At 36.0% G+C, this 25,960-nt stretch overlaps 1 protein-coding gene across 7 annotated transcripts in view; it reads left to right on the top strand.

Moving 5' to 3' along the window:
* The window catches only part of LOC143034569 (uncharacterized), a 315,113-nt gene that overhangs the window by 198,553 nt on the left and 90,600 nt on the right, over positions 1 to 25,960 (top strand). The window contains exon 6 of one of the 7 annotated variants that reach the window (XM_076200816.1): positions 75 to 5,164. The exons of the other annotated variants lie outside the window; for them this stretch is intronic. Within the exon in view, the coding sequence (XP_076056931.1) occupies positions 75 to 505 (431 nt within the window). The 3' untranslated portion in view covers positions 506 to 5,164. Of the gene's footprint in view, positions 1 to 74; positions 5,165 to 25,960 lie in introns of those variants that run through there. 7 annotated transcript variants of the gene reach the window in all.

The following is a 25,960-nucleotide window of genomic DNA, read 5'->3' as shown; positions in this document are numbered from 1 at the left end:
AAGTTACTACTGAATAGATGTAAGACCTTGACAGTGGGAATAAACTGAGGTGTGTTGTTTCTCATCTGTTTCAGACAGTCCTGGGCCTCTCTCAACTCTGCACTCCTCCCATGTGTCTTTGTTCTTCCCCCCTCGAACGTGGTCACCTTCATCGGCTGGCCTACGTCCCCAACTCACCCTACCCCCTTTATCCACTCTCACCTTCCCTCCCTGCTCCTCCTCCAATCCTTTAAGTCCATCAAGTGCTTGCTCTCCACTGTCACCCATGCGCCCTAAAACCGTGCGTCCCTCCCACCGTCCTGCCCACTGCCCTGCCTGCGGTAGATACTTCACCTTTGGACACAACATGAAGGCTCACCTCAAGCGCTGCCCCAAGAACCCTCAGCGCCCACCTGTGTCCTCCACCACTGCCAACACTACAACCCTCAATGACAACTATAGTTCACCATCTGTCTCTCCTACTTTGCTGGCAGAAAAGCTCTCCCAGGTTGTGGAGCAAGCATGAGTAGGGGCAAGAGCTGTATAGATGAAAGTGAGCCCTTGAATCTCTACTGTAAGAAAGCAATATCAGCAAGTCCAGAAAGCCCCCTAGAATTAGAGAGAAATGGTGATGCCAAGGCAGTTTTAACCTTTCCATACCTTAGGACCCTAAATTATTATAATAAAGACAGTCACAGTGGCCAAGCCATGAAAGCATGTGATAAGATGAATGCCTCTGCATTGGTCCTTTGGATATTGAAGGGATTAAACATTATTATAAGATAATTAAATATGTTCAAGACAAACCATGACATAACCATGACATTTAAATAGGTTAGATTAGATTTAGTGCTATGATAAAAAAGAAGGCCTTTATATAGCTGTCCGCTCAGATATATGCCGAAACAGGTTGTGCACCCTGTAGGGGTTCATGTGTACATTGCCTCCTCATGGCAAATTGTCCTTTATCGAGAGTCTAGGACTTTTCAAAACACGACATTGTTCCTATGAGCCATGACAAGAGCGTTCGTTTATGACGTGTTGGAGATTGTTACCCGAAGGGTCTCTAGTACTTAAGCCAATAATAGTTATAGTAATATATGAGTGAGTAAGACTAACAGTGAATCTCGTATAACATTGTGCCATATAACAAGCTAAGTCACACATAGGTTTAAGATGCTGTCAGCGTTATTAATACTCGTAACAAGTTTGTGATGGGAAAATTTGGAGGATGCTATGTTCTGTATACAGTAGCTAGATTTATGCTTCTTGATAGATAGGTAGTGAAGTTAGTTAACCCATAAGTAGTCAAATTACTTTGGTATATGAGTAATCACTTCCTCAGGTATAAAGATATCTGTTTCTATGATTTGCAGCCCATCAAATTATCCCATCACTATTTATATTATGCATCTAACTTGCTCGCTTCCATTTGTTTCTGATGCTGTGAAAACCTGGTGGTTACCTCATTGTCATGATTATTACCTACAAGTAGTTTTTCACATTGTAGTAGCCTGGTTGGCTTATTCAGAGTTTACACATGAAGGTTTGTTTACGTATGCCTTCAGTTGTTAAACTGTACACAAGTTATACATAGTGAATATGTGTACTGTAGTTACTGGTATAGATGATATACAAGGTTTTGCACACAAAAATTATTAAAAGTAATGATATATGAAATCATTTTGTGTGCGTCAGGAAAGTTTTTAATATATTCCCATATCAATCACATAATGAAAAGTGACTTTTGACCCCAAACAGCACAAAAGATCTCAAGTAGTGCAGTAGTAATTTTATTTATTATGATATGCAAGGTATATTATGATTTGCATAGAGAGAAAGGATGTATTCATTTACCTGGTGTGTCTGTGAGCAATGAGATGACATGGAAGCCATGTCTGAACCACACACCGTATCCCATTAATGGTAGATAGCTTAGTCTATTATTCCTCCTTGTGGAGAGTGTCATTATTGCTTGGTTTGAAGGACCACCTGGTCATATCTGTTTTATTTGATCACCATGTAGGGCCATCAGGGTTTCCACGGGCTGCGCTTAACCAGCCTAACTCAAAGGGAGAGGTGCTTTTATTTTTCCCAAAATTTTAGAATTCTTTTCTAGCTCCCCCCCATTTAGCATATTCATCCTTCCATATTCCTACCGTTTCTTCCAACTATCTTTTTTAATGCCTTTTTTACCTACACAATTTTTGCCTGTGGCTGGGGCTGTCTAGGCATAAACAAAAAACAGCACTATCCATGTTACCAGCTCCTACATGCCTACAACATTGTTACTCATAAGTCATAACATAGTCGTCCAATAACCAGGTCCTTAGAAGGCCTTCACTAGCTACATTATGAAAGGCCATACAGTGTCAGGAATTTGGAGAATTATTCCTCCTGGTTAGTGGGATTTAAAGTTTGAGAAATTTTTCTAGAGATTGTTTCTCTTATTTTTGTATATGTCTAGGTTGTCTAGCTGGAACAGGTTTCTTTATTCATCTCTTATGAATTCCATGATTGGTGCAATCATTATTTGGTAATGTTGTGAGTTGCAGTGATTTTATGTTCAGTAGATCATGTTTGAAAGCTTCATGCAATATTTTTGGCACATCAGATGTGCTTGTTCTCAGATTCATAGCAAAGATGGCCCTGCATGCAATATGTTTCTATTAAATTAGCATTCATTATATCTACATATTTATTTTTCTCTGAACAAAATAAGGTGTTATTTTTTAAAGCAAATATTAATTTTTTATGTATGAGTAGATTGTTGCTTGAAGCTGTGACATGCCATCCACACGAACATATATCATAGCATAGGTAGTCCATATAATGTACTTCAGGTTTAGGCAGACTAAGCTTTCCAATGAAAGCTGCCTGGCAGGGAAAGCAGCTACACCAGTTAGCTTAGTGAAGGTTTTATATTTAGTTTGGTGTTTGGTGCACAAGTCATTACTCTCAATGTGGACACTTCTCTTAAAAGCTTGTAGAAGGATTTAGATCATATGTTTTTTATTTTTAAAAGTTAGCTCTATATCTTTAGTTATTTATTGGGTAATTTCTACATCTGGTGTTGGTTAATTGCTTGATCTTGGCATTTCATAATTCCAACAATTAGTTAGATTTTTTTCTGAATGATAGAAAAGACACATCCACATTACAATACCTGCTGGCCAGTCGGAGGTGTGTTTAAGTACTTCTCTAAAATATGTAATTATAAAGGACATGATTTTGAACTCACATAGTAGAACTCTAGTAGCCGTTTACAAAGTATTAGTAGTGTAATGGCTGTAGTTTTTGAGTTAAATGTTGAAAGCACATGGCAGCAGATTTACAGTAAAAATAGATTAATATTGGAGGCTTTACAACACTTAACCTTAAAGCTATTAGTCATTGCAGTAGCATATTTATTGGTCTTAATGGCAGGGTATGAAATGCATCCTTTTTCTGTACACCATGCAAGAAGTCTAGATGTTGTAGCCATTTGAATTAGTAATTGCATCATTTTATTTAGTTTTAGCTTAGCCTATTTATATCAATATTATTTGTTTTCATGTTGGACATTTGATTATTTGCCTTCCTAGTGTCTAAAATATGATCTTTGTCCACAACTATTCCAAGGTCAGCAAATGGTGTTATACATGCGATTGGGGTCTCAACACATTGCTCTATTGTCCAGTACAAATGATATCTGTAGTGCTTGATAGACATATCCTTTACCACATAGGACCTGAGAATAGTGGTAATTATGCAACAGTTGTTTAGCTCAATTTAGGTTGGCAGCAGAAAAGTAGCCAAATTAGGCAGCATTCATGCTATGGTGATTCCAGGTTTATAGTTTGGGTTTCATTGAAGGATGTATATTATTACTTCCTATAATGTAAATGCTCATTCGAACAAAAATGTTACATGTCAGATAAATATCTTTTAGTGGGCTCAAATGAAATCCTGGATGTACCATGGATAAAGTGTGTAATCACACCCAGTGATTCATTGTAACATTCTCTTTATTTTGCTCTTATATTTTGTGTTGCTTTTCTTTACTTTATTTCAAGATTTCTTAAGTTTATGGGTGTCCTGTCCAGGAAGTGTCCTAACCAAGGCCAGGTTTTCTTCACATGTTCATATTTATTCTGTTCAATTTGTTAGTTTATTCAAGCATGAAATTCGAGCATGGGCTACTTGATTTAGAGAAGAATTTTACTTATCAAGCAAGATTTTCATTACTATAACTGTATAGCCTGTGTGAGGAAAAGTAGATGGACTTGGTATTGGGGACTCAGGACTTACTGTACATACCAGTGATATCTAATTGATATTTTGTGAAAATGTATTTTTTATATGGGTATTGACAGTTTAGAGAAAGACTTGCATGGTGTTTATTTGTTCCAGTTATAAAGAGCAGTCTTTGCCTTGACATTTTAAAGGTGGGAAGTTTTTTCTTGGCCTGAAAACTATAGTATATCATAAATGCAAGCAATCAATTTAAAATCTTTTGCTGTTGCTGTATTCAAGGTAATGGCTGGTGCAACATATCTATGCAAATTGCTGACAGGTTAATGCAGTAACAGAACAGTACAGTGGATTAATGCCATTCAAATGTTACTTCAGATTGCTTTAGAATTTACAGACTGTCAGGGCATGATTTTGTGTCAATTTTCATTCTTCAACCTTTCTCTATATTGAGATGATTTGCATGTTATTTAGAAAAAGTTTTGTTTTCTGTATTTTTTGTGTTATGCATGAAAGAAATGTGAATGTAGCACAAAGAGCAAATGATAAAGCAATCTTAGAAAACCTTTGGTTATTTAATGTTGTTGGGTAGAAAAAGATGAACACTTGGTGTGTAGTAAGCTGGTGTCTAGAATATATATATAGATTTGCAATATCTAAAGTTATATGCAGGGTATATTAAAGACTAAATATGAGGAGAATATAGGGTATTGCATTATGCATGTGTGAATACTGAGATATGATAAAAGTAATTAAACTCTGATGTGGAGTGCTTATGTGCATGGGAATGTTTACTTGAAGCAGAAGGTTGACAGGTATCAGTATAGTTGAATTTTGTATCCTATTAGACTTTGTGATCACATTTGTTGGGTAGGATATGATTTTATATGCAACAATGTAGACCTATATCACCAGATATATAGAGGAATACATGTTTGAATAACATTTATGTATATGTATGTGTGTGTGTGTCTATATATATATATATATATATATATATATATATATATATATATATATATATATATATATATATATTTATGTATATATATATATATAATTATGTATATATATATTATGTATATATATGTATATATATATTATGTATATATATATATATAAAGAGTTCAGGGTGGCTCAAGGGTAATATTCTTGCTTCACACGTGAATGACCTGAGTTCAAATCCCTGGCTGAACATAAATGTAAGTGCTAATAACATCCAGTAAACATACTTGTGGTCTATCAGGGTCACATGAAGCCTTATACAGACAACACACACACACATACACAGATACCCATGGCTTGACAGTGCAGTAGTAGTGTTTGCAACCACTACAGTGGTCTGAGTTTGAATCCTACCAAGGGCTGAAATAATTTCAGTATCATTGCACATATTTTCCCATTATCATACCTAGCTTCAAATTCATGTATGGTCCATACAACTATTTTAAGCTAAGTATGATAATGGGAGAGTAAGAAACAAGACTCCGTGAACATAGTTCCTTGCCTAGATACTAAAATGGAATACACATGCACACACACATTAATTTAATAATCCAAGTTTAAGTCTCGCCAGTGACTGAAAATATCAGCACCATTGCACTGCAAGCCAGCACACAAACTCTGGTGGGCAAAGTTGGTGTGTGTGTGTGTGTGTAACTTCACAACATTACCCATAGATCAGGCTTTATATGAATTCTGAAGTCTCATCTGGGAAGGTAATAACTGTTGATTATGATTCCAACATGTGATCCAAGGCGGTAGTGAATCAGACACTGGTCTTGCTGGTGTAGTGATACTATATTTGACAACTAATTCAGTGATCCATTGAAGTCTCACCCATGGCTGAAAAACATCACAGCAATGCAAGCTGGCACTCCATCTCCAGTTCAGAAGCACTGTAGTTGGGTGTATATATTTTTTTTAAGTCATAGCATTACCCATAGGTCAGGCCATATACGTGCTCTGGGGTCTCATCTGAGAAGGTAATAGCTGTAAATCATCAACCAAGACCAAAATGAATGACACACACACATTCACACACACACTGTGATCGATGTCTGGAACAAATTGAACAGTGAAACAGTGAATGCCAGAACTATATACAATTTCAAGAAAAAACTGGACATGGAGAGATACTAAAACGGGTCACAACGAGCATAGCTCCCGTCCCGTAAAATACAACTAGGTAAAACTAGGTAAATACTGGAAAAGTGAGGGATATGAGCAAGACTGAGAGGATACAATGGGCAGCAACCAAACTGGTCCCCAGCCTGGCAGATAAAGCATATGAGGAAAGACTAAAGGCACTGGGTCTGCCAACTTTGAAAGACTGAAGAGAAAGAAGTGACATGATTACAGTGTTCAATTCACTAAAGGGGATAGATTGGATTGGGAGAAGAGATCTCCTGATTAAAGATGGAGGGGCTTTGATAGGTAATAGGAGCAAATTAAGAAAGACCACATGTCAAAATGATGTGATGGAATACAGTTTTCCATGTAGATGCATAAATATTTGTAATAGCTTAGATGATATAACCCAAACTGGAAGAGTACATGAATTCAAACCTAAATACATTAATTGAAAGTTGGAACTCTACATGAATTTGAGGTAAGGTATGAAATAAGATTGGAGAGTAGGAGAAGGGACCCAATGAGCGTTGCTCCTTTCCTGTTACACTACAATTAGGTAAATAGAACAGTTTCCCACACAGAGTGATTGACGTCTGGAACAAATTGAACAGTGAAACAGTTAATGCCAGAACTATACATGAATTCAAAAGCAAACTGGATGTGGAGAGATACAAAAACGAGTCAAAACGAGCATAGCTCTAGTCCTGTAATGTACAACTAGGTAAATACATATAGCTTTCTAAGCTAATCCAAGTATTTATGCATCTGTATGGAAAACTGTATTTCTTTACATTCTTTAGACACATGGTCTTTCGTAATTTGCTCCCAAGACATATTAAAGCCATCCCATATTTAATTAGGAAATCTCCTCTGTCATTACACTCTGTAACTAAAGGTGATAGATTGTATTGACAGAAGAGATCTCCTGATTAAAGATGGGAGGGCTTTAAAAGGTCTTGGGAGCAAATTAAGAAAGACCACATGTCAAAGGGATTTGAAGAAATACAGTTTTCCACATAGATGCATAAATACTTGGAATAGCCTAGGGAGTGATGCAACCCAAGCTCAAATTGTACACGAGTTCAGATTTAGATATGATAATTGGATATCAAAGATATAGAATAAGTGGGAACTGTACATGAATTTGTTGCTAGGTATGATAAAAAATTAGAGAATAGGAAACTGAACTCAGTGAGCGTTGCTCGTTTCCAGTATATTACAATAAGGTAAATACACATGCACACATCGAAAATGGGCAATAGTGGCAAAAGACCATCTTTAAACTATTCCTTGGGAAGAAAACCCATTACAAAAGCGAAAGAGGAGAAATTTGGGAGTGTTGATAGAAGACAACCTGCCAAGTGCAGAAATATTACCAGGATTGTAGGAAAGACCCACACTGTTGCAGAAAATTGAAATGGCATTTCTCTTATGAATGAAAAAAAAAAAAAAAAATGAAACCCTGATCCATCCAAGACTATTCATCAACCCCCTCACAGAGTGAAGGATATATACAAAGGGTAGAAACCAGTCTGGTCCCCAGCCTGGCAATTAAACCATATGAGGAAAAACTAAAAGCACTCAGTCTGCCAACCTTGAAAGATCAAAGAGAAAGAGGTGATATGATTACAGTATTCAGTTCACTAAAAGTGATAGATTGCATTGACAGAAGGGATCTTTTGATTGATGGGACCTTTCCTGTATACTACAATTAGGTAAATACACACATAAACCACTACAACAATGAAGGGAAGGTACATGAGGACAATAGTAAAAGATAAGATTGAAGGATACATAGTAGAGAGCAGTGGAATTCACAAGGCTCAGTGGTATCACTTATAGTGTTTCTTATTTATGTTAATGACACGATGGAAGGTACAAATTTATGTCAATGTATTTGCAGATGATGCAAAGAAGAGTGAAGTATGAGGTGGACTACCATCTGTTGCAAAAACACTTGGACACTATATTTCCATGGAGTCAAGAATGAAAAATAAATTTTAATGCAAAAAAAAATGCAAAGTATTGGAAATAGGCAATAGCTCAAAAGACCACCTGTACACTATTCCTTTGGAAGCAAATCTATTACAAAGGTGAAAGAGAGAAGAAGCTGTAGTTGTGTTGATAAAGATGACTTGTTACCTGACAGACATGTCATTAAGCTTGATAGATGTAAGGACTCCTGCAGAACATGAAGGTGTCTTTTCTCTACATGGAGAAAGAGATGATGAAAAAACTCGTAGAAACCCTAATCTGTGCAAGACTGGAGTATGCATCAGTGATATGGTCCCCACACAGTATGAAGGATATAGGTACGATCGAGAGAATACAAAGATCAGCAATCAGAGTGGTTTCAACCTGGGAAGTAACATTGAATCTGCCAACATTGAAAGATTGAAGATAAAGCAGTGAATATATTATAGTAATCAGTTTGCTAAATCAGACTACATTGACAATAGAAATCTTATAATTAGGAATGGAAGGCCTTTAAGAGGTCATGAGAACAAATTAAAAAGACTATTTTTCAAGGATATGAAAAAATACAGCTTTCTTTAGAATACCTTAAAAGGCAATACTGCCAAAGCTGGAACAACACATGAATTCAAATCATGGCATAGTAATTGGAAAGTAAGAGACAGACCCCACAAACATTCCTCCATTTGTGTATACTACAATCACATAAATATTGTACGGCTGCAAAACATGGGCCTTTACGAAAGCTATGGAGAAGTTTGAAATTCTTGAAAATAGGATTTTACAGAGAATTTTAGGACCCATGTATGACAATCAAAGGCAAGAATGGATAAGACATAACTGGGAAATTTGAGAACAAACAAAACAACCCCATATTAAAAATGTAACAAGATTAAAAAGATTGAAATGGGCAGGACATGTTACAAGGATGCAAGAAGATCAATGGCCAAAGAAAGTGCTCAGTAGTGGAGTGCGTGGAAGATGACCACTTGGACAACCTAGAAAAGACTGGAGGAGATGCGTTGAAGATGTGCAGATATGCAGAATAGAACCAAGAGAATGGAAGGAGGTGGCACAGGACAAAAAGACATTGCAAGATGCTTCAAAAGCAGATATACCAAGTGGCCCGAAGACCAGTGGAGTAAGAGTAAGTACAATCACATAAATATTCACATATGCACATGCACACACGCAGCAGTGAGAGTGGAAGAACTGCTAAGGTTTTTTAAGAAATTGGAAACAATAATGAAATATCAAATTGGATACTTAAAGTGTGTAGGGAACAATTGGCCAACAAACTACACAATTTGATAACTAGTTCACAAGAAGAGGGTAAGACCCATTACACTGGAAATTGGCAATAGTGATACCAGTTTATAAGGGAGGTAACAGAAAGATACTGCTAAATTACAGAAAATGTGCTAGGAAATAGTAGAAGATAGATAAAATATCTCAAACAGCAAAAATATTTATAAACAATTGATTTCCCTGTATTACAAACATGCTAAGTTTTTACTTAAGAATAACTGATGTGCTGCATGAGAGAGAGCGATGGGTGGACTGTGATTCACCATGATCTTGCAGAGCTCATACATGGCCTGATCTATGGATAATACTGTGACCTGACCTTACACAACTCCAACTCCTTGTCCTCCAGAGTTGGAGTGCTGACTTGTAGTGAAGCTGCAATAGTTTCAGCCCTGCGCAGGACTTGAATTCAGATCACTGAATTAGCAGTTGAGAACACTACCACTGCACCATCGAGTTGTGTATATTTGGACTAGGAAAAAGTCTTTGATAAAGTGCCACAGAAGAGATTGGTATGGAAATTAGAAAACATAGGCTTCAGTGAAAACACATTAGAATGGATAAAAGATTTTTCAAAGGACAGACGTATGTGAGAAATGAAAAGTCAGAATTAACAAAAGTACCAGCAGTGTACTACAGGGCTCAGTTTTGGCTCCTGTAATGTTCCACATACAAATGACATGTTGGAAGAAATGGATAACTTTGCACACCTATTTGCTGATGATGGAAAAATCATGAAGAAGGTAAAAGGACCTGGATGAAGTATATATGAGTAAGTGGAGTCAGGAAAATTAATTTCAACACAAATGCAAAATATTGGAAATGGGCCAAAGTAAAAAAAGACCAACAATGGATTACAAACTGGGAAATTAAATGATAGTTGAAGTAAAGGATGAATCAAAGATATATCATCACCTGAAACTCATATAAAGAAAATAACAAGAGAGACCTACAATCTGTTAGAAATTATAAGAATGCCATTTCACTATATGGGGTAGGACATGAAGAAAATCATTGAAAGCTTGATATGGTCTAGACTGGAATATGCAGTGGTGGTGTGATCACCATACTTAAAGAAAGATGTTAAAAAAAATTCAGAGAATACAAAAGGTGGCAACTAAGATGATCCCTGATCTAAGTAACATGTTATATGAGGAAAGATTGAAGAAACTGGACTACCCACCTAGGAAGAATAAAGAGAAGTGACGTGATACTGGTACTTAAACTGGAAGCAGGTTTGGAGAAAGTGGACAGAACAGAATTACTGGTATGAGAAAAAAGATCAACAGCAGGTTAATAAAAACTAAAAAAACTGTTTAAATGATGTCAAGAAGCTTTACACATAGACTTGTGAAATAAGTAAAATGTAAATATAACCAAAGCCAACACTATTAAAGAATTGAAGGTAAGGTAATGGAGGAAAAGAGATGGGACCCCATGGGTATTGCTCCAACATCATACAATAAAGGATATGAAGAAATACAATTTCCATATAAATGCATGAATACTTGGAATAGCTTAGAAGGTGACATAGCCCAAGCTTGAACAATACATGAATTCAAATTAATTATGATAATCAGAAATCAAGGATATGGATTAAGTTGGAGCTACATGAATTTGAGGCCAGGTATGAAAAAAGTGGAGAATAGGAGATGGGGCCCAACAAGTATTGCTCCTTTCTTGAATACTATAGTTAAATACTACAACTAGTTAAACTCATACACATACATGTGTGTGTATATATGTATATATATATTATATGTATATATATATATATAATATTATATATATATATATCTATATATATATATATATATATATATATATATATATATATATATATATATATATATATATATATATATATATATATATATATATATATATATATATATATATATATGGAAGAAGACACAAGTCTAGTTCTGAGTTTATTCCTGACTGGTTTCACTTTGAGGTTTTCAGAGGAATGATCCTCTGGTTTGAAGTTGACAATATACATTGATGACCCAACTCCTCGGTCCCACCATGCAGGCAGGGGACACTGGGCAGAGACATCCAATAAATTAATTAAAAGCTAATACAATTTAAATCCCAATAAACAGATCTTGTGTGTTATCTGATAATATGGAAATGTAGAATGATAGTGCTGCTGTAAGTGTAAGATATAAGAGTGGAATGTAGAATGTTGAGAGTGTGAAACTTGCCAAACAGTAGACCACTGGACAACATTCTATACTCTGCCCTCACATCATACACTTATGGCAGCACTCTCATTCTACATTTCCACATTGTCAGATGACACACAAGATCTATTTATTGGGATTTAAATTGTATTAGTATGTAGTTAATTTATTATATGTCTCTGCCCAACCTCCCGTGTCCCCTGCCTGTATGGTGAGACCATGGAGTCAGGTCATCAATGTATACTGTTAGAGTATCATTCCTCAGAAGAAGCTCAAAGCAAAACCGGTTAGGAATAAATTCAGAACTAGATCCACGTCTTCTTCCACCTTCCTCAATCTGTCACAATGTCTCAACATATATAATATATATAAATATATATATATATATATATATATATATATATATATATATATATATATATATATATATATATATTATATACATATGTATGTATGTGGAGTTCAAAACAACAAAATGCAAGGAGAGAATGCCCAGACTCCTACAAGAGGTGTTATTGGAGCATACATGACAAGAGCCTTTTCCCACTACAATACATGGAAAGCCATCCATACCAAACTAGAACGTGTGAGACAGATGTTAACCGATAATGGTTTCACTGGTGATCTCCTTGAGGGTGTCTCAAGGATATGGAAGAATTCCACATACAAACCCAGACCACTGAAGATAAAAAGAAACATATTACTCTATATCATAAAATAGATTATGGAATGGCCTACAGACAGGAAGCAGACACTCTCCGAAGGATTATCATCGATGGAGTTTTACCAAAGGAACCCCACAACAGGGTTTTGCTGAAAGTCTCCAGCCGTCCCAATCTGGTAGCCTCCTTAATTATCAAAAATAACATCACCCCTGGAGGACCTAAGGAATCAAAAGCTGGCATATTCTACAAATTTAAATGCTCTGAAGAGGCATTCAAGCCCCTCGACATGAGCTACATCGGACACACGATGACCATCTTAAGAAGGCAACTGCTAGCACACCAAAATAATGGAGCAATTCACCAGCATTACATCGACACTCATGACAAGAAGCCATGCTTGGAAGACCTCATCAGGGACATAGAAATAATTCACTCAGACTCTAACTACGGACGCTTAATAATTGCTGAGACAGTTAGTATTACTTTGCAGCAGCCTACCTTAAACATCCAGAGGTCATCGGATCATGTCCTCCCTTCCAGTAGAAAAACAGACCTGCACACCATGACATTTGCCCACTGGAAGTTCCAAGCCAACAAGACATGCCATTAGCTCCCCGTAGGTCCTGGTTAGAGGGTGCAACTAGACATTTGGTCACCAGAAGTGACAACCCGACAAGACGTGACATAAGCCAATAGTAGGACGGGCCCCCTTCCTGGCGCCGCCCACCCGCATATTCCCACCAATCATATTCCACCATTTTTATTTTTTTCTCTGTGGTTTGTACGGCCCACATGCCTTAATATTTCATATTTGTGTTCAGTTTTACCCTGAAGATGACCATGTGAAATGGTTGAAACAGCTGTCGGTATAAAATGGAGCACCATTCTGACGATTTTCGTACTTTCTTCCAGAGTTTGAACCATGAAAAGAAAAGGATACTTAGAAAGTTAGAGGAATGTTCTCTAAAAATCATTGATGCCACATGTGCTTTAGCATTCAACAGTAATTGTTTAAGAGAGACTTTGCCCAAAGGTATATATATATATATATATATAAATATATATATATATATATATATATATATATATATATATATATATATATATATATATATATATATATATATATATATATAATGTACACATGGGATCTTTGAGTTTTGATGGAGTTCCATTCCTATGCCATGTCATAAACTGATTTTCAGTGTAGGTTAGAACCAACCTAAGTAAGCACCTTCTATGGTGATTGCTTTCCTTTTCTTAGATGCACTGTCATCAGAAGTTACAGCCTTATGCTTAGGAGCCATAATGGATGGGAAGAGGTTCCAAAATAAAAGGAATACAAATGAGAGATTGACTAATAAGTAATAATCCAAAATGACACACAACCGTGAGTGATCAATGCTTCTTTCCTCAGTCAATCATTGCATCATGATGAATTGCTCAGCTGACTCACCAATTCTGTGTATTATTCAGAAAAATATTTTTACAAATAGAAAAATGTATAGGGATACAAAAGGCAGCAACCAAGATAATCTCTGGTCTAAAGAACATGTTATATGAGGAAAGATTGAAGAAACTGTGACCCCACCTCAGAAGAATGAAGAGATGACATGATAATGATATTTCAACTGGACAGATTTAGAGAAAGTAGACAGAAAAGAACGACTGGCATGAGAAGAAAGATCAATAAGAGGTCATAGTAAAAGATGTCAAGAAGTATAGCTTTCCACATAGAAGTGTAGACTTATATTTACATAATTCTAGTATACAGAAATGAAGCAATGCATGATGGTCCCATCTCATACTTCCCAATTTATCATGCCTAGTCTCACATTCATATGGAGTTCCAACTTTGTCTACATCCTTAATTTCCAATTATTATATTTAGGTTTGAATTCATTTCTATATACTTTAGACATGTAGTCTTCCTTAAAGTGTTCTCATGACATCTTAATGCCCTCGCAGCCCTAATAAAGAGATCTCTTCTGTCAGTGTAATCTACTCCCTATAGTGACCTAAACACTGTAATCATATCACATCTTTCTCTTTGATTTTTTTAAGTTAGAGGACCCAGTACTTTTAGTTTTATCCCATATGCTTTATCTGCCAGGCTGGGGACCAGTTTGGTTGCTGCCCTTTGTATTCTCTCAATCTTGTTTATATCCTTCACTCTATATGGGGACCATACCACTGACATATATTCCAGTCTTGGATGTATCATGGTTTCAATGAGTTTTTTCATCCTCATTCCATCAATATAGTAAAAAGCCAATTAAATTTTCTGCAGTGCTCTATATATCTCCCCCACAATCCTACTAATATGTCTGTCAGGGGACAGGTTGTCTTTTAACAAATCTCCCAAACTTTTTTTTTTTTTTTGTAATGAATTCACTTCACAAGGAATAATGTAAGATGGTCTTTTGCACCTGTTGCCCATTTCCAGTACTTTCCATTTTTTGGTATTAAAATTAATTTTCCATTCTTGGTTCCGTGTAAAAATAGTGTCCAGATCTTTTTACAAGTCTACAGTCCTCATTTTTCACTCTTTTCATGATTTTTGCATCATCAGCAAACATGTTAGCATAGCATGTTGTACCTTCTATCATGTCATTGACATAAACAAGATACATTATTGGTGCAAGCACTGAACCTTGTGGAACCCCACTGCTTACTACTCTGCATCATGACATATCCTTTATTACTGTCCTCATGTCCTTTCAATTTTTTTTTCATCCGTTTGCCTCTTTTACCCTTTAGTCCTCCTTAATTTGCCTGTTATTCTTCCAATATGCTCCAATTTCCACATAACCAAGTTACTTCATCAAAAGCCATCTCTAGGTACACACAGTCCACCCACCCCCTCTCTTGCAGCTCATTAGATCACTCTTGAGTAAAAGCTTTAAAGGTTTGACACTCATGACATTCCAGGTCTGAAGCCATACTGACTGTCCCCCAGAATGCTCATCTCACCAACATATTTGGTCCTTTGATATTTCACAATACTTTCACATGATTTAACTTTTGTGCTAGTCAGTGATACTGGCTTATAATTTAGTAGTGTCTTCTTACACCTTTGTGCATTGGTACTACATTAGTCCTTTTCCAATTAAGCAGCACTATGCCTTCTTTTGATGAACATACAATAAGACTGTGAATCTTGCCTGCCAGTTGTTCCTTACATTCTTTAAGTATCCACTTTGAGATCCTTTGGGATACTGAAGATTTTGTCACATCCAGTGACCCTAAAAAATTGAGAACTTCCTTCACTTCTTAATTTATATCTTCTAGACCTGAATTCCTGCTTTTTTTTGCTTTCCTAATGAAAGTTGCTGTCTTTAGTGAAGACAGATTGGATACTTTCACTTTTTGTAGAATAAGTTATATGAAAATATAACCCAAGCCAATACTAATAGAATCCATGAGCTTTACTTTGACCCTATACACTACAGCACGGTAAATATACCTGTTTACAGTTGGAACCATATGTTTATTTGAAGCTATGTATGATGAATTTGAGAGTATGAGATGGAACCCACATGCATTGCTCCTTTCCCTTATATTACAAATGGGTAAATACAGATGTTTAGATATGGAGCAAGTTTAATTAAAATATAACCCAGTCCAACAACATAAACAGATGTAAAGAAGTTTCATGAGTAGTGGGAGACAAGAGAACAGAGCTCAATGTTTACTACAACTAGCTTAATACAGCTGGGTAAATACACATGGTTTGATGATGTGGTATTTCACTTGACTGCTAATTTAGCAATCCAAGTTTGAATTTCTCCCAAAGCTGAACATTTTGGCATCACAGCACTGCAAGCTGGAACTTGAATTCTAGTGAGCAACGAGGTGTGCATTTACCTAATTGTATTAACTTAATTGTAGAAGGAAAAAGAGGATAGGCCAACAGCAAGTAAGGATAGGAGAGATAGAGTAACCTATAAAGAAATCATGGAGCCACATGAAAGAGATAGCCTAGAAGGAATAGTCAAGGTCTTACTCTTTAGATGCCAAGAAGAATACAACACCTCATGGAAGTTATGCCAAGAACAAGTTATGCAAATAATTAGGGAAATTACATCAACTCTAGGGAAGGATTTGGATGTAACAGACCAGATTGATAGCATCTGTAGGTTAGGCAAGTGTTTACTTAATTATAGTATGCAGGAAAGGAGCAACATTTGTTAGGTCCTCTCTCCTGATCTCTAATTTTTCAACATACCTAGGCTCGAATTCATGTACAGTTCCAACTTAATCAATATCTTTGATTTCCAATTGTCATATTTAGATTTGAACTCAAGTATTGTTTAAGCTTGGGCTATATCACCTAAGGTGTTCCACATATATGTGCATCTATATGGAAAAGTGTATTCACATCCTTTAGACATGTGGTCTTTCTTAATTTACTCCCGTGACCTCTTAAAGCTCTCCCATCTTTAATCAGATCTCTTTGGTCAATGAAATCTATACCCATTAGTGGCCTGAACACTGTAATCATATCACCTCTTTCTCTTCAATCTTTCAAAGTTGTCAGACCCAATTGTTTTAGTCTTTCCTCATATAGTTTATCTGCCAGGCTGGGGACCAGTTTGCTGCCTTTTGTATTCTCTCATTCTTGCTTATATCCTTCACTCTGTATGGGGACCATACTACTGATGCATTCCAGTCTTGGACATATTAGGGTTTCGATGAGTTTTTTCATCCCTTCATCCAAATAGTGGAACACTACTTTGATCTTTTGCCCATATGTCTCTCCTACAATCTTGCTGATAGTTCTGTTAGGTGACAGGTTGTCTTTTACCAACACTCCTGAGTCTTTCTCCTCTTTTGCTTTTGTGATGGGTTCACTTCCCAAGGAATAGTTTAAGAATTGCCTTTTACTGTTATTGCCCATTTCCAGTACTTTGCTTATTTTGGCACTGAACTTCATTTCCCATTCTTGGTTCCATTGCTAAGATAGTGTCTAGATCTTTTTGCAATAGTATACCATCCTACTTGTTTTTCACTCTTCTCATGATTTTTTGTATCATCTGCAAATGTGCTGGTATAGCTTGTTCCTTCCATCATGTCATTAATATGGACAACAAACATAATTGGCGCAAGCACTGAACCATTCATTACTGCTCTCCAGTTTGATGTCTTATCATTTACTACTGTCCTCATGTATCTTTCCTTCAGAAAGTCTTTTATCCATTCTAGTAGTTTCTCACTCAATCCATTCTTGAGTAAAACCTTAAAAGATTCAACACACACAACCTTCCAGATCTGTAGCCAAACTGATTGTCTGTCAGAATGTTCATCTTTTTAAGTTATTTGGTCCATCAATCTTTCACAATCCTTTCACATAATTTCACTATTGTGCTGGTTAGTGATACTGGCCTATAATTTGTGGTGTTTCCTTGTTTCCAGCTTTATGAATTGGCACCATGTTTGCCCTTTTCTAATCAAGTGGTACAGTGCCTTCTTTCAGTGAACATGTAATAAGATTGTGGAATAATGTCTGTTAGTTGTTCCCTATATTCTTTAAATATCCAATTTCAGGTCCCATCAGGTCCTGAAGCTTTTCTCACATTCAATGATTGCAAGTGATTGACCGCTTCCCTCACCTCTACATTTATATCTGCTAAACTTGGTATTTTGCTCCTTTCACTTTTCTCCAAAAAGTTGTGCTCTTTTGTGAAGACCGATTGGAAACTTCCATTATTTATGCCTGAGCTGAGGCCTCTTCAAAGGCCTCACCACTCACTATTAACTTGGTCCTTTCATCTCGATACCTCAATTAGCCATTTATAAACCTGTAAAATAGATTTGCTTCATCTTTGCATTTATCTACTACATCTCTTTTAAAATTGCTTTCTTTGAATTCTTGTATAGTTATTCCAAGCTTGTTTGTAAGCTTATTTTGTTTTATTGCTTCTTTTCATCCTCTATTTTCCCCAATCCACATCCCTGGCCTTTTTCGGAATTCACATTTTTTCGTTAAACCAATCCTGTTTCTGCTTCTTCCTTTCTCTTGTCTTTGGCACATGTTTGTTCACTCCTAGGTTTTAAATATCAAGAAAGATTTCAGTGAACTTTTTTTATCATCTCTTAATCCATATAGTGAAAACCCACTTTAATCTTCTGTAGCAGTCTGTATGTCTCCCACAATCCTGCTAATATTTCTGTCAGGTGATGAGGTTGTCTTTTATCAACACTCCCAAATCTTTCCTCTTTTGTATTTGTATTGGATTCACTTCCCAATTGATAGTTTTTTCAATATGGTCATATAAATGTGTGTATTTATCTAATTGTAGTATACAGGAAAGGAGCGGTGATAATTGGGTCCTGTCTCCTACTCCCCAATTTATCATACTGAACCTCAAATTCATGTACAGTTGCAACTTATTCTATATTTTTCATTTCCAGTTATCATATTTAGATTTGAATTCATGCATTGTTTGAGCTTGGGCTTTTAAGCTTTTCCAAGTATTTATACATCTATATGGAAAACTGTTTTTCTCCACAACCTTTGTGTGTGTGTGTATTTACCTAGTTGTATTATATGGGAAGGGAGCTATGCTCATGGTGACCCGTCTTTGTATCTTTTAGCATCAAGTGTGTGTGTGTGTTTTTTTTTTACCCAATTGGGCTTTTCTATATGGATAAAGAGATGATAAAAAAAACCTCATCAAAACATCTGTCCAAGACTGAAATATGCGTCAGTGATATGTTCCCTGCACAGAATGAAGGATATAAGCAAAATCAAGAGACTACAAAGTGCAGCAACCAAAATGGTCCCCATCTTGGCAGATAAACCATATGAGGAAAGATTAAAAGCACTGGGTCTGCCAATTTTGAAATATTGAAGACATAAAGGTGATACAGTATTGAGGTCACTAAAAGGGATAGATTACATTTACAGAAGAGATCACTTGATTTAGGAGGGCTCTAAGGTCATAAGAACAGAGGAAGACCACATGTCCAAAGGATGTGAAGAAATACTTGTATTAGCGTAGAAGGAAATATAGGCCAAGTAGGAATAATACCCGAATTCAAATCTAAGAAATAATTGGAACTCAAGAGTGTCAACTAAGGTGAAACTGTAATGAATTTGAGGCTAGGTATTATGAATTGAAGAGTTGGTTACGGAACCCCAGAAATTATACTCAGACTTCAAATGGGGGGGGGGAGAGACAATAGATGATTGAGTCTTGAAAATATTGGTTTGTAGTTTAAGGGGAATAACCAGTTTTAATGACAGGATGGGGCAACAAAAAATGAAAATTGAGAAGAACTAAACTGTGCAGGAAACAAAGCAAGATAATCATAAATTGCATATATGAATATGGATGGCTTATGAACATATTATTTTGTGTCTATTTGAAACTAAATTACCAAGAAATATAGACCTACAACTGGGAAATGTTAAATATGCTCTTCCTGTCAGACATAATAGTATGGGAGGTGATGTGATGGTGGTTGTACAACCAGTTAATCTGTTGCTCGCAGGCCTTTATTGCAGGAGACCCATAGCTCCCATCTACTATTTTCATTCATGTATAGGACACAGTGTTTAGAATTGGGTGTGTCCTATCTACAAGTGGACCTACATAGTCTTCGACAGTTTTCCTAAAAAAAAAAGTACCATGAAAATAAAACCATTTTTCATAGAGACTTTTTTCTCACTTTGGAGTATGAATTATGACCAATATTGTGGCAAGGGTAGCTAAAAGTATTATTATTGATTGTGAAATATATATATGAATCAGACAGAAAATATCTCAGTGTGTATAGGCCTAGTCTTTTGTCTTTAGCTTTTTTTGCTAATAACAATATTCACCTCAAATGATGCCACTAATTAAATAATAACTCACTTTATGGCTTCGCATGATCTGCCAACCCAACCCGCCCCATTTAAACAGGCCTTGATGATCAGTAGGTCTATTGATGTTTTACGCAAAAGCCACAGGTACATCATAGATAAACCATTCTTTGAGCTGATTGCTGATTGTCCAAATGTATCTCAGTGAGCAAATTAGAATAGCCTACCTATATGCCTTTGGCTCTGCCAAGCACCATAGGTCACTACAGTAGTATTCTTAATGAATGCTGGTGTAAGGTGATTGCTGATTGGTCAAATGTTATATAGGAACAAAGGTAAAATTCTCTCATAAAAGATGTTTGAATGCAGGTGTGCTAATCTTGTTAAATCTAAATCTGCTAAGTAAATAGTATGAAAAGAATAATGTTGAATTGGATTATGATGCCAATTCCAATGACATTCTCCCATTATACAGATATCCCAGTAAGGTATGTATGTTGGTAATAATTACCATGTTTAGTTACCCAGGTATGTTCAACTAAGTTTGAAATGAATATGTCACTGTTATACCTGAAACAATAGGTAATTAAGGTAGGCATGTTAGTCTGTTATAGTAACAACACAAAATGTTGAAAACAATGTATATATATATTTTTTTTATTCTATTCATATGTTATCATTTTCACATGCATCGTATACACAACATTAAGAATTTTTAAGGCAGTTTTGGGTCAAAATCTAGAGTGGGGCCTATATCCAATATCATCCAATACATGGGCAAAAACAGTAACTGGCAACAGCCACCAGAGAGTCCTACAAGTCACTCAAACAAAAATAGTTGTTTAGGTGTGGATAGGAATGGGACAGTGTAAGATAAGGTGGGCAATGTCCTTTGTGTGATTGTTGCATCTGGGACAGTTTGTATTGTATTTAGCCAGACTTATTCTGTCCTGGATGGGAGGGATTTTTCTTTGATTGCAGATGTCATGTGGGGGAGGGATGATTGAGTAGGGAGTTTGGTGGTTGGTCTTTAAGAGCCTGCTTTGTGATTGGACCATGAACATATCTTTGTGTGGATGTATTGTGTGGTACAGTTAGCAGATTGTTAGAGATGTTTGAGTAGCATGGTGCAGTGGTGTAGTTTTTGTTGAATTTGGTTGTACTTGTGCAATTCTGGGTATGTGGGACTGAGGGTTCTTACACAGAACTACATATCTATCATTTCCATATGATATTCTATTGGGAGGATTCCAGTTTCCTTGTGCTGATGTTCCATTGGGATGGTTTATGTGTCATGTTATTATTTGTATATATGTTTTTTTTCCTGATGTAGCAGAAAAGATAGATACAAAATTAGATGAAGTAATATTGAGCAAAGGAAAAGCTGAGTCAATATATCTGAGTATTAAGATTAAAGGAAAATATAAAAAAGAATTTTAGAATACCCAAGAAGATGGCATGAAATTGTGAAGATTGCCAAATGATATAAAATATTTGTAGACTTTTGAAGAGAATGAACAAAGTTATATGATTTTAATAGGCAATTTTAATTACAAGGAGATAGATTGGGAGGAATGGGAAGCAGATGGAAATAAAAAATCTTAGGGTAATCTTTCCTTAAACATTACAATGAAAACACATGACCCAGTGGGTGAAAAATAATACAAAAGTCTATCTATATACCAAGGAAAGATATTTCAGTAGGACTGGACATAGGAAAAAGTGTGGGACTTGAATTACAATTGTTCATTTACCCATACACCCAATAGGTCAATGTTGGCCTGTTGATTGAGAGATGGTGGATGGATCTTCTTGAATTATTTCTACCTTGGCATTGGTGTTCTGCTTCCTTTATTGCTGTTTTTATTGTAACACTTCTGATATTCCATTTAACCATCTTTTACTGGATCTTCCTTGTGGTCACCAGTCCATGAGTTCTCTAGTTCTGCTGTCTGGTCCTCTTCTTCTCACAGTTCTGTACCATCATAGTTGTTGTTTTTTCTCAGTGGTTGGAATCAAAAGTTCAACACTGAAATAATCACAGCACAAACACAGAGAAAACAACAACCTACATCACAAACATTCACATCCCTCCACCTACATCAACCCCAAGAGGTTACATTCCACAGCTCCAACCTCTGAACTCAATAACAAACCACATATTGGCAGGTGATCTGAATGTCACCGAAACTGAATTGTCACACAAACAGCAGACCAGAGACATAAATACTTAGAATAGCCTAGAAGGTGATATAACCCAAGCTGGAACAATATATGAATTCAAATCTAAATATGATAATTGGAAATCAAGGACATAGGCTAAGTTGTAAATCCAACAACAACCTCACCAGACAACCTCTCCAACACAACAACCAACATCAACCAACATAATGTGTTCACCCTCCATACAAACCCTAACCACATGAACCTCTTATACAGGACCTATAATCTGATCACCATAGAACTGGAAGAGAAGCTGCAACCTATAATCAAGTGGACTTTTATGGACTATCAAAAAGCAAACCAGTAGAAATACTTGAAAGACATTGTGAGACAACTTGAACACTTTGAAATAGATCAGTTACCATCCTTGGATAAAGCTGTAAACAAAATAGTAACTACTATCCAAAAAGCAAGTAAGAAGCACATACCCAGAAACCTTCAATTTACTAAGGTCAATGAAAGTGGCTTTTGACTAGTTGCATGGGAAAATGGTAAAGAAAATATTAGTTACACTGATAATACCAAGACTGGAGTATGCTGCGACACTATGGACACCCAGTACTAAAAAGAATATAAAGAAATTAGAAAGAATACAAATAGCAATGACAAAGATGGCACCAACACTCTCCAAATTGACATACAAACAATGTCCAAATTGGAACTACCAACCCTGGAACAAAGAAGAGAAAGAGGAGATCTACTATTTACATAATTATGAAAGGAGTGGAAGTCCTAGATAGAGATGATTTATTAAAGTGGGACAAGAGGAAAACAAAAGGTCACAAAAAGAAACTCAAAAAGGATAGTTATAGAAGAGATCTGAAAAAGAATAGCTTTCTACACAGAGTGGTGGATATCTGGAATAAATTGGTAACCATTATGCATTCTAATTTAGCAGTGCTGAGCTTGAGGCCAAGTTTTATAAAGGTATCGTTCCATCTTTCCATAATTTTAGCCAGTTGTTCATTGCTCCTTGCTATCTGGGTAATATCATCTGCATAGGCAAAACAATAAGTTTCTCTTATTTGTATAACTTCTTTATTACTTTATCCATATAAACTTTAAATAATACTAGGGATAACACACTCCCCTGTCACACCTCATTTTCTATTTTGAATGTCTCCCAGCCTTCACCTACTGTACTTGTGCTTTTTAAGTAGTTTTGATTGCTCCTAATGAAGATCTTATGATGTTGTGCACTTCTAAAACATTCCATGATTTAGCCCTATGTCAGGGGTGAGCAACCATTGTTATATGTGCCACACCAGCGGCTTTTCTGTAGCACACGAAACCCAGGCTTCCCATAGAAAAATAATTAGAAACTAAGCTTACCATCCCACTGCCATGAAGTGGGAAGTGAGAAACTCATGGTAGGGCAAGCACTGTCAGTTGCGCCAGGGCTGTTGGGAGCCAACGCAAGAAGTACACAGTGGGTCCTGAGAACTGAACTCACAACCACCTTGTCATGACAACTTCTTTGCTGAGTTTTGTATTTCATCTCAGCAGAGTATGATTTGATCATAGGGGTTAAAACTTAATCTAAATAAAATACAAATGTCACACCACAAAAGGCTGTAGATATCCGTAGTTATTACCTCATTTTCAGTGACTAATTTAACAATATTTGATCAAAAGTTGGTGAATCCTTATATTCAACACATTTCCCATAAACCTAAGTTTCTGTTGAAAATATGTGGAATTAAGAATTTTTGTCTACTTTTTTGCTGATGAACTGAATCTTTGAAATGTGTGAGTATTGTATATGACAACTAGAATTGTACATAAAGACAAAAATGATCTTTAAGTAAAAATTACTTCACTGAATTTTAAATTCATTCAATCTGACATAACTTACAAATCATATTTATGATATTCTTTTATTTTTACCTCTCCCAATACTTAAAAGATGATGGATAATATGTTCCTAGCAATTTTGGTCGGCATGTGAAACTTTTTACGTTGAAGAATGACAGATTTTGGCATATGCACTTCAAAAGGTTGCCCACCCCTGCCCTAGGTATTCTGTCAAAGGCATTTTCCAAGGTGATGAAGCATACATATTGTTCAATATTATATTCTCATGATTTTTCTAAAAATAACATGATGGGTGATATCTGGTCCATTGTGTTGTAGTCAGGACCAAATCCACATTGGTCATTTGAAATTAGGTATTCCATTCTCAGTCTTGCCCTCCTCTCCAGTGCCCTCATAGAAAGTTTCCCTACATGATTCATTAGTGACACTCCTCTAAAGTTTTTAGTCTGATGGATCCCCTTTGTTTTTATAAATTGGGTATATTCCTTATCTATTCCAGTCTTTAGGCATTGTACCTCTGTTATAGACCTTAAGATGCCACAGAGATAAGTCATCACCACTGTCCTGCCAGCTTTCAAGGTTTCTATTATAATTTCCTCTGGTCTCCTTGAAAATTGTTCCTGGTGAGTTCTGTAGTAATGGATTGTTTATTGGTATTTCCCCCCCGTCTCTTAATGTATTTTCTTCTTAATATATGTTGAATAGATCTCTAAGATATTTGACTCTCTTTCTGTTGATTGAATCACTAGTCATTAAAAGGTCATAATTTTTGTCTTTGATGGGCTTTTTCTCTCAGTCTCTGTCTCTTTCTCCCCCTCTCTCTATTTCTCTCTCCTTATCTCACCAAATCTATATATCTCTGCCATGCTATACATTAGCCTTTTCATTCCTTCAAAATCTCCTTTTAGGTCATGTCCAATTTTACTGTTATGTTTTTTGGCCAATGTTACCAAATTCCTCTTTATGAGAAATCCTTTTTGATTCAAAGGATTACAAAGGAAGAGCATACTTACAGAAGACCTTTTGGTCCATAACTAGCTTGGATGTGGGTGGGAGAATAAATAAATAGATAAAGAAGTAGATAAATTAATAAATAGATAATGATGAATAATAAATAGAAAAATAACTAATTTATAATAGGTAATACATAAATAGCAAAAAAATAAACATAATAACTAAATGAATAATGATAAATAAATAGAATAAAAGTGGCAGACATTACAACTTATTTCCTAGGTGTTTATCTAAATGAATCTTAAAACTTTGATCTAGATTACATTGCACTGCCTCCACAGGAAGTTTATTCCATTTGTTTACTACATGGTTGGCAAAGTTGCTTCTACCCACTTCCAAATCAAATCTCCTTGCTGACAGTTTGAGACCATTATTTCTTGTCCGATTTGCATTCATTGCAAAAATTTCATCACTTTTGATGTCAGTTCCCTTTAGAATCTTAAAGACCTGTATCATATCACTCCCGAGCCTCTTGTAGTTTCTTTAAGCCATGAGTGGAAAGTCTTATTTTTGTCTTACCAAGTCTTGCAATTCTTCTGTCCACCATGCTGTTTTCTTCTTTCCACCTTTACTTACAAATAAAGTCCCAATAATCTCTTCTTGAATGTTGTTTGTGGTTC

Source organism: Oratosquilla oratoria, chromosome 17, assembly GCF_046742065.1.
Source record: "Oratosquilla oratoria isolate Oo_2021 chromosome 17, ASM4674206v1, whole genome shotgun sequence".
NCBI classification, from domain to species: domain Eukaryota; kingdom Metazoa; phylum Arthropoda; class Malacostraca; order Stomatopoda; family Squillidae; genus Oratosquilla; species Oratosquilla oratoria.
Note: the sequence above shows the minus strand (reverse complement) of the source record. Positions and strands in the feature narration are given on the sequence as shown.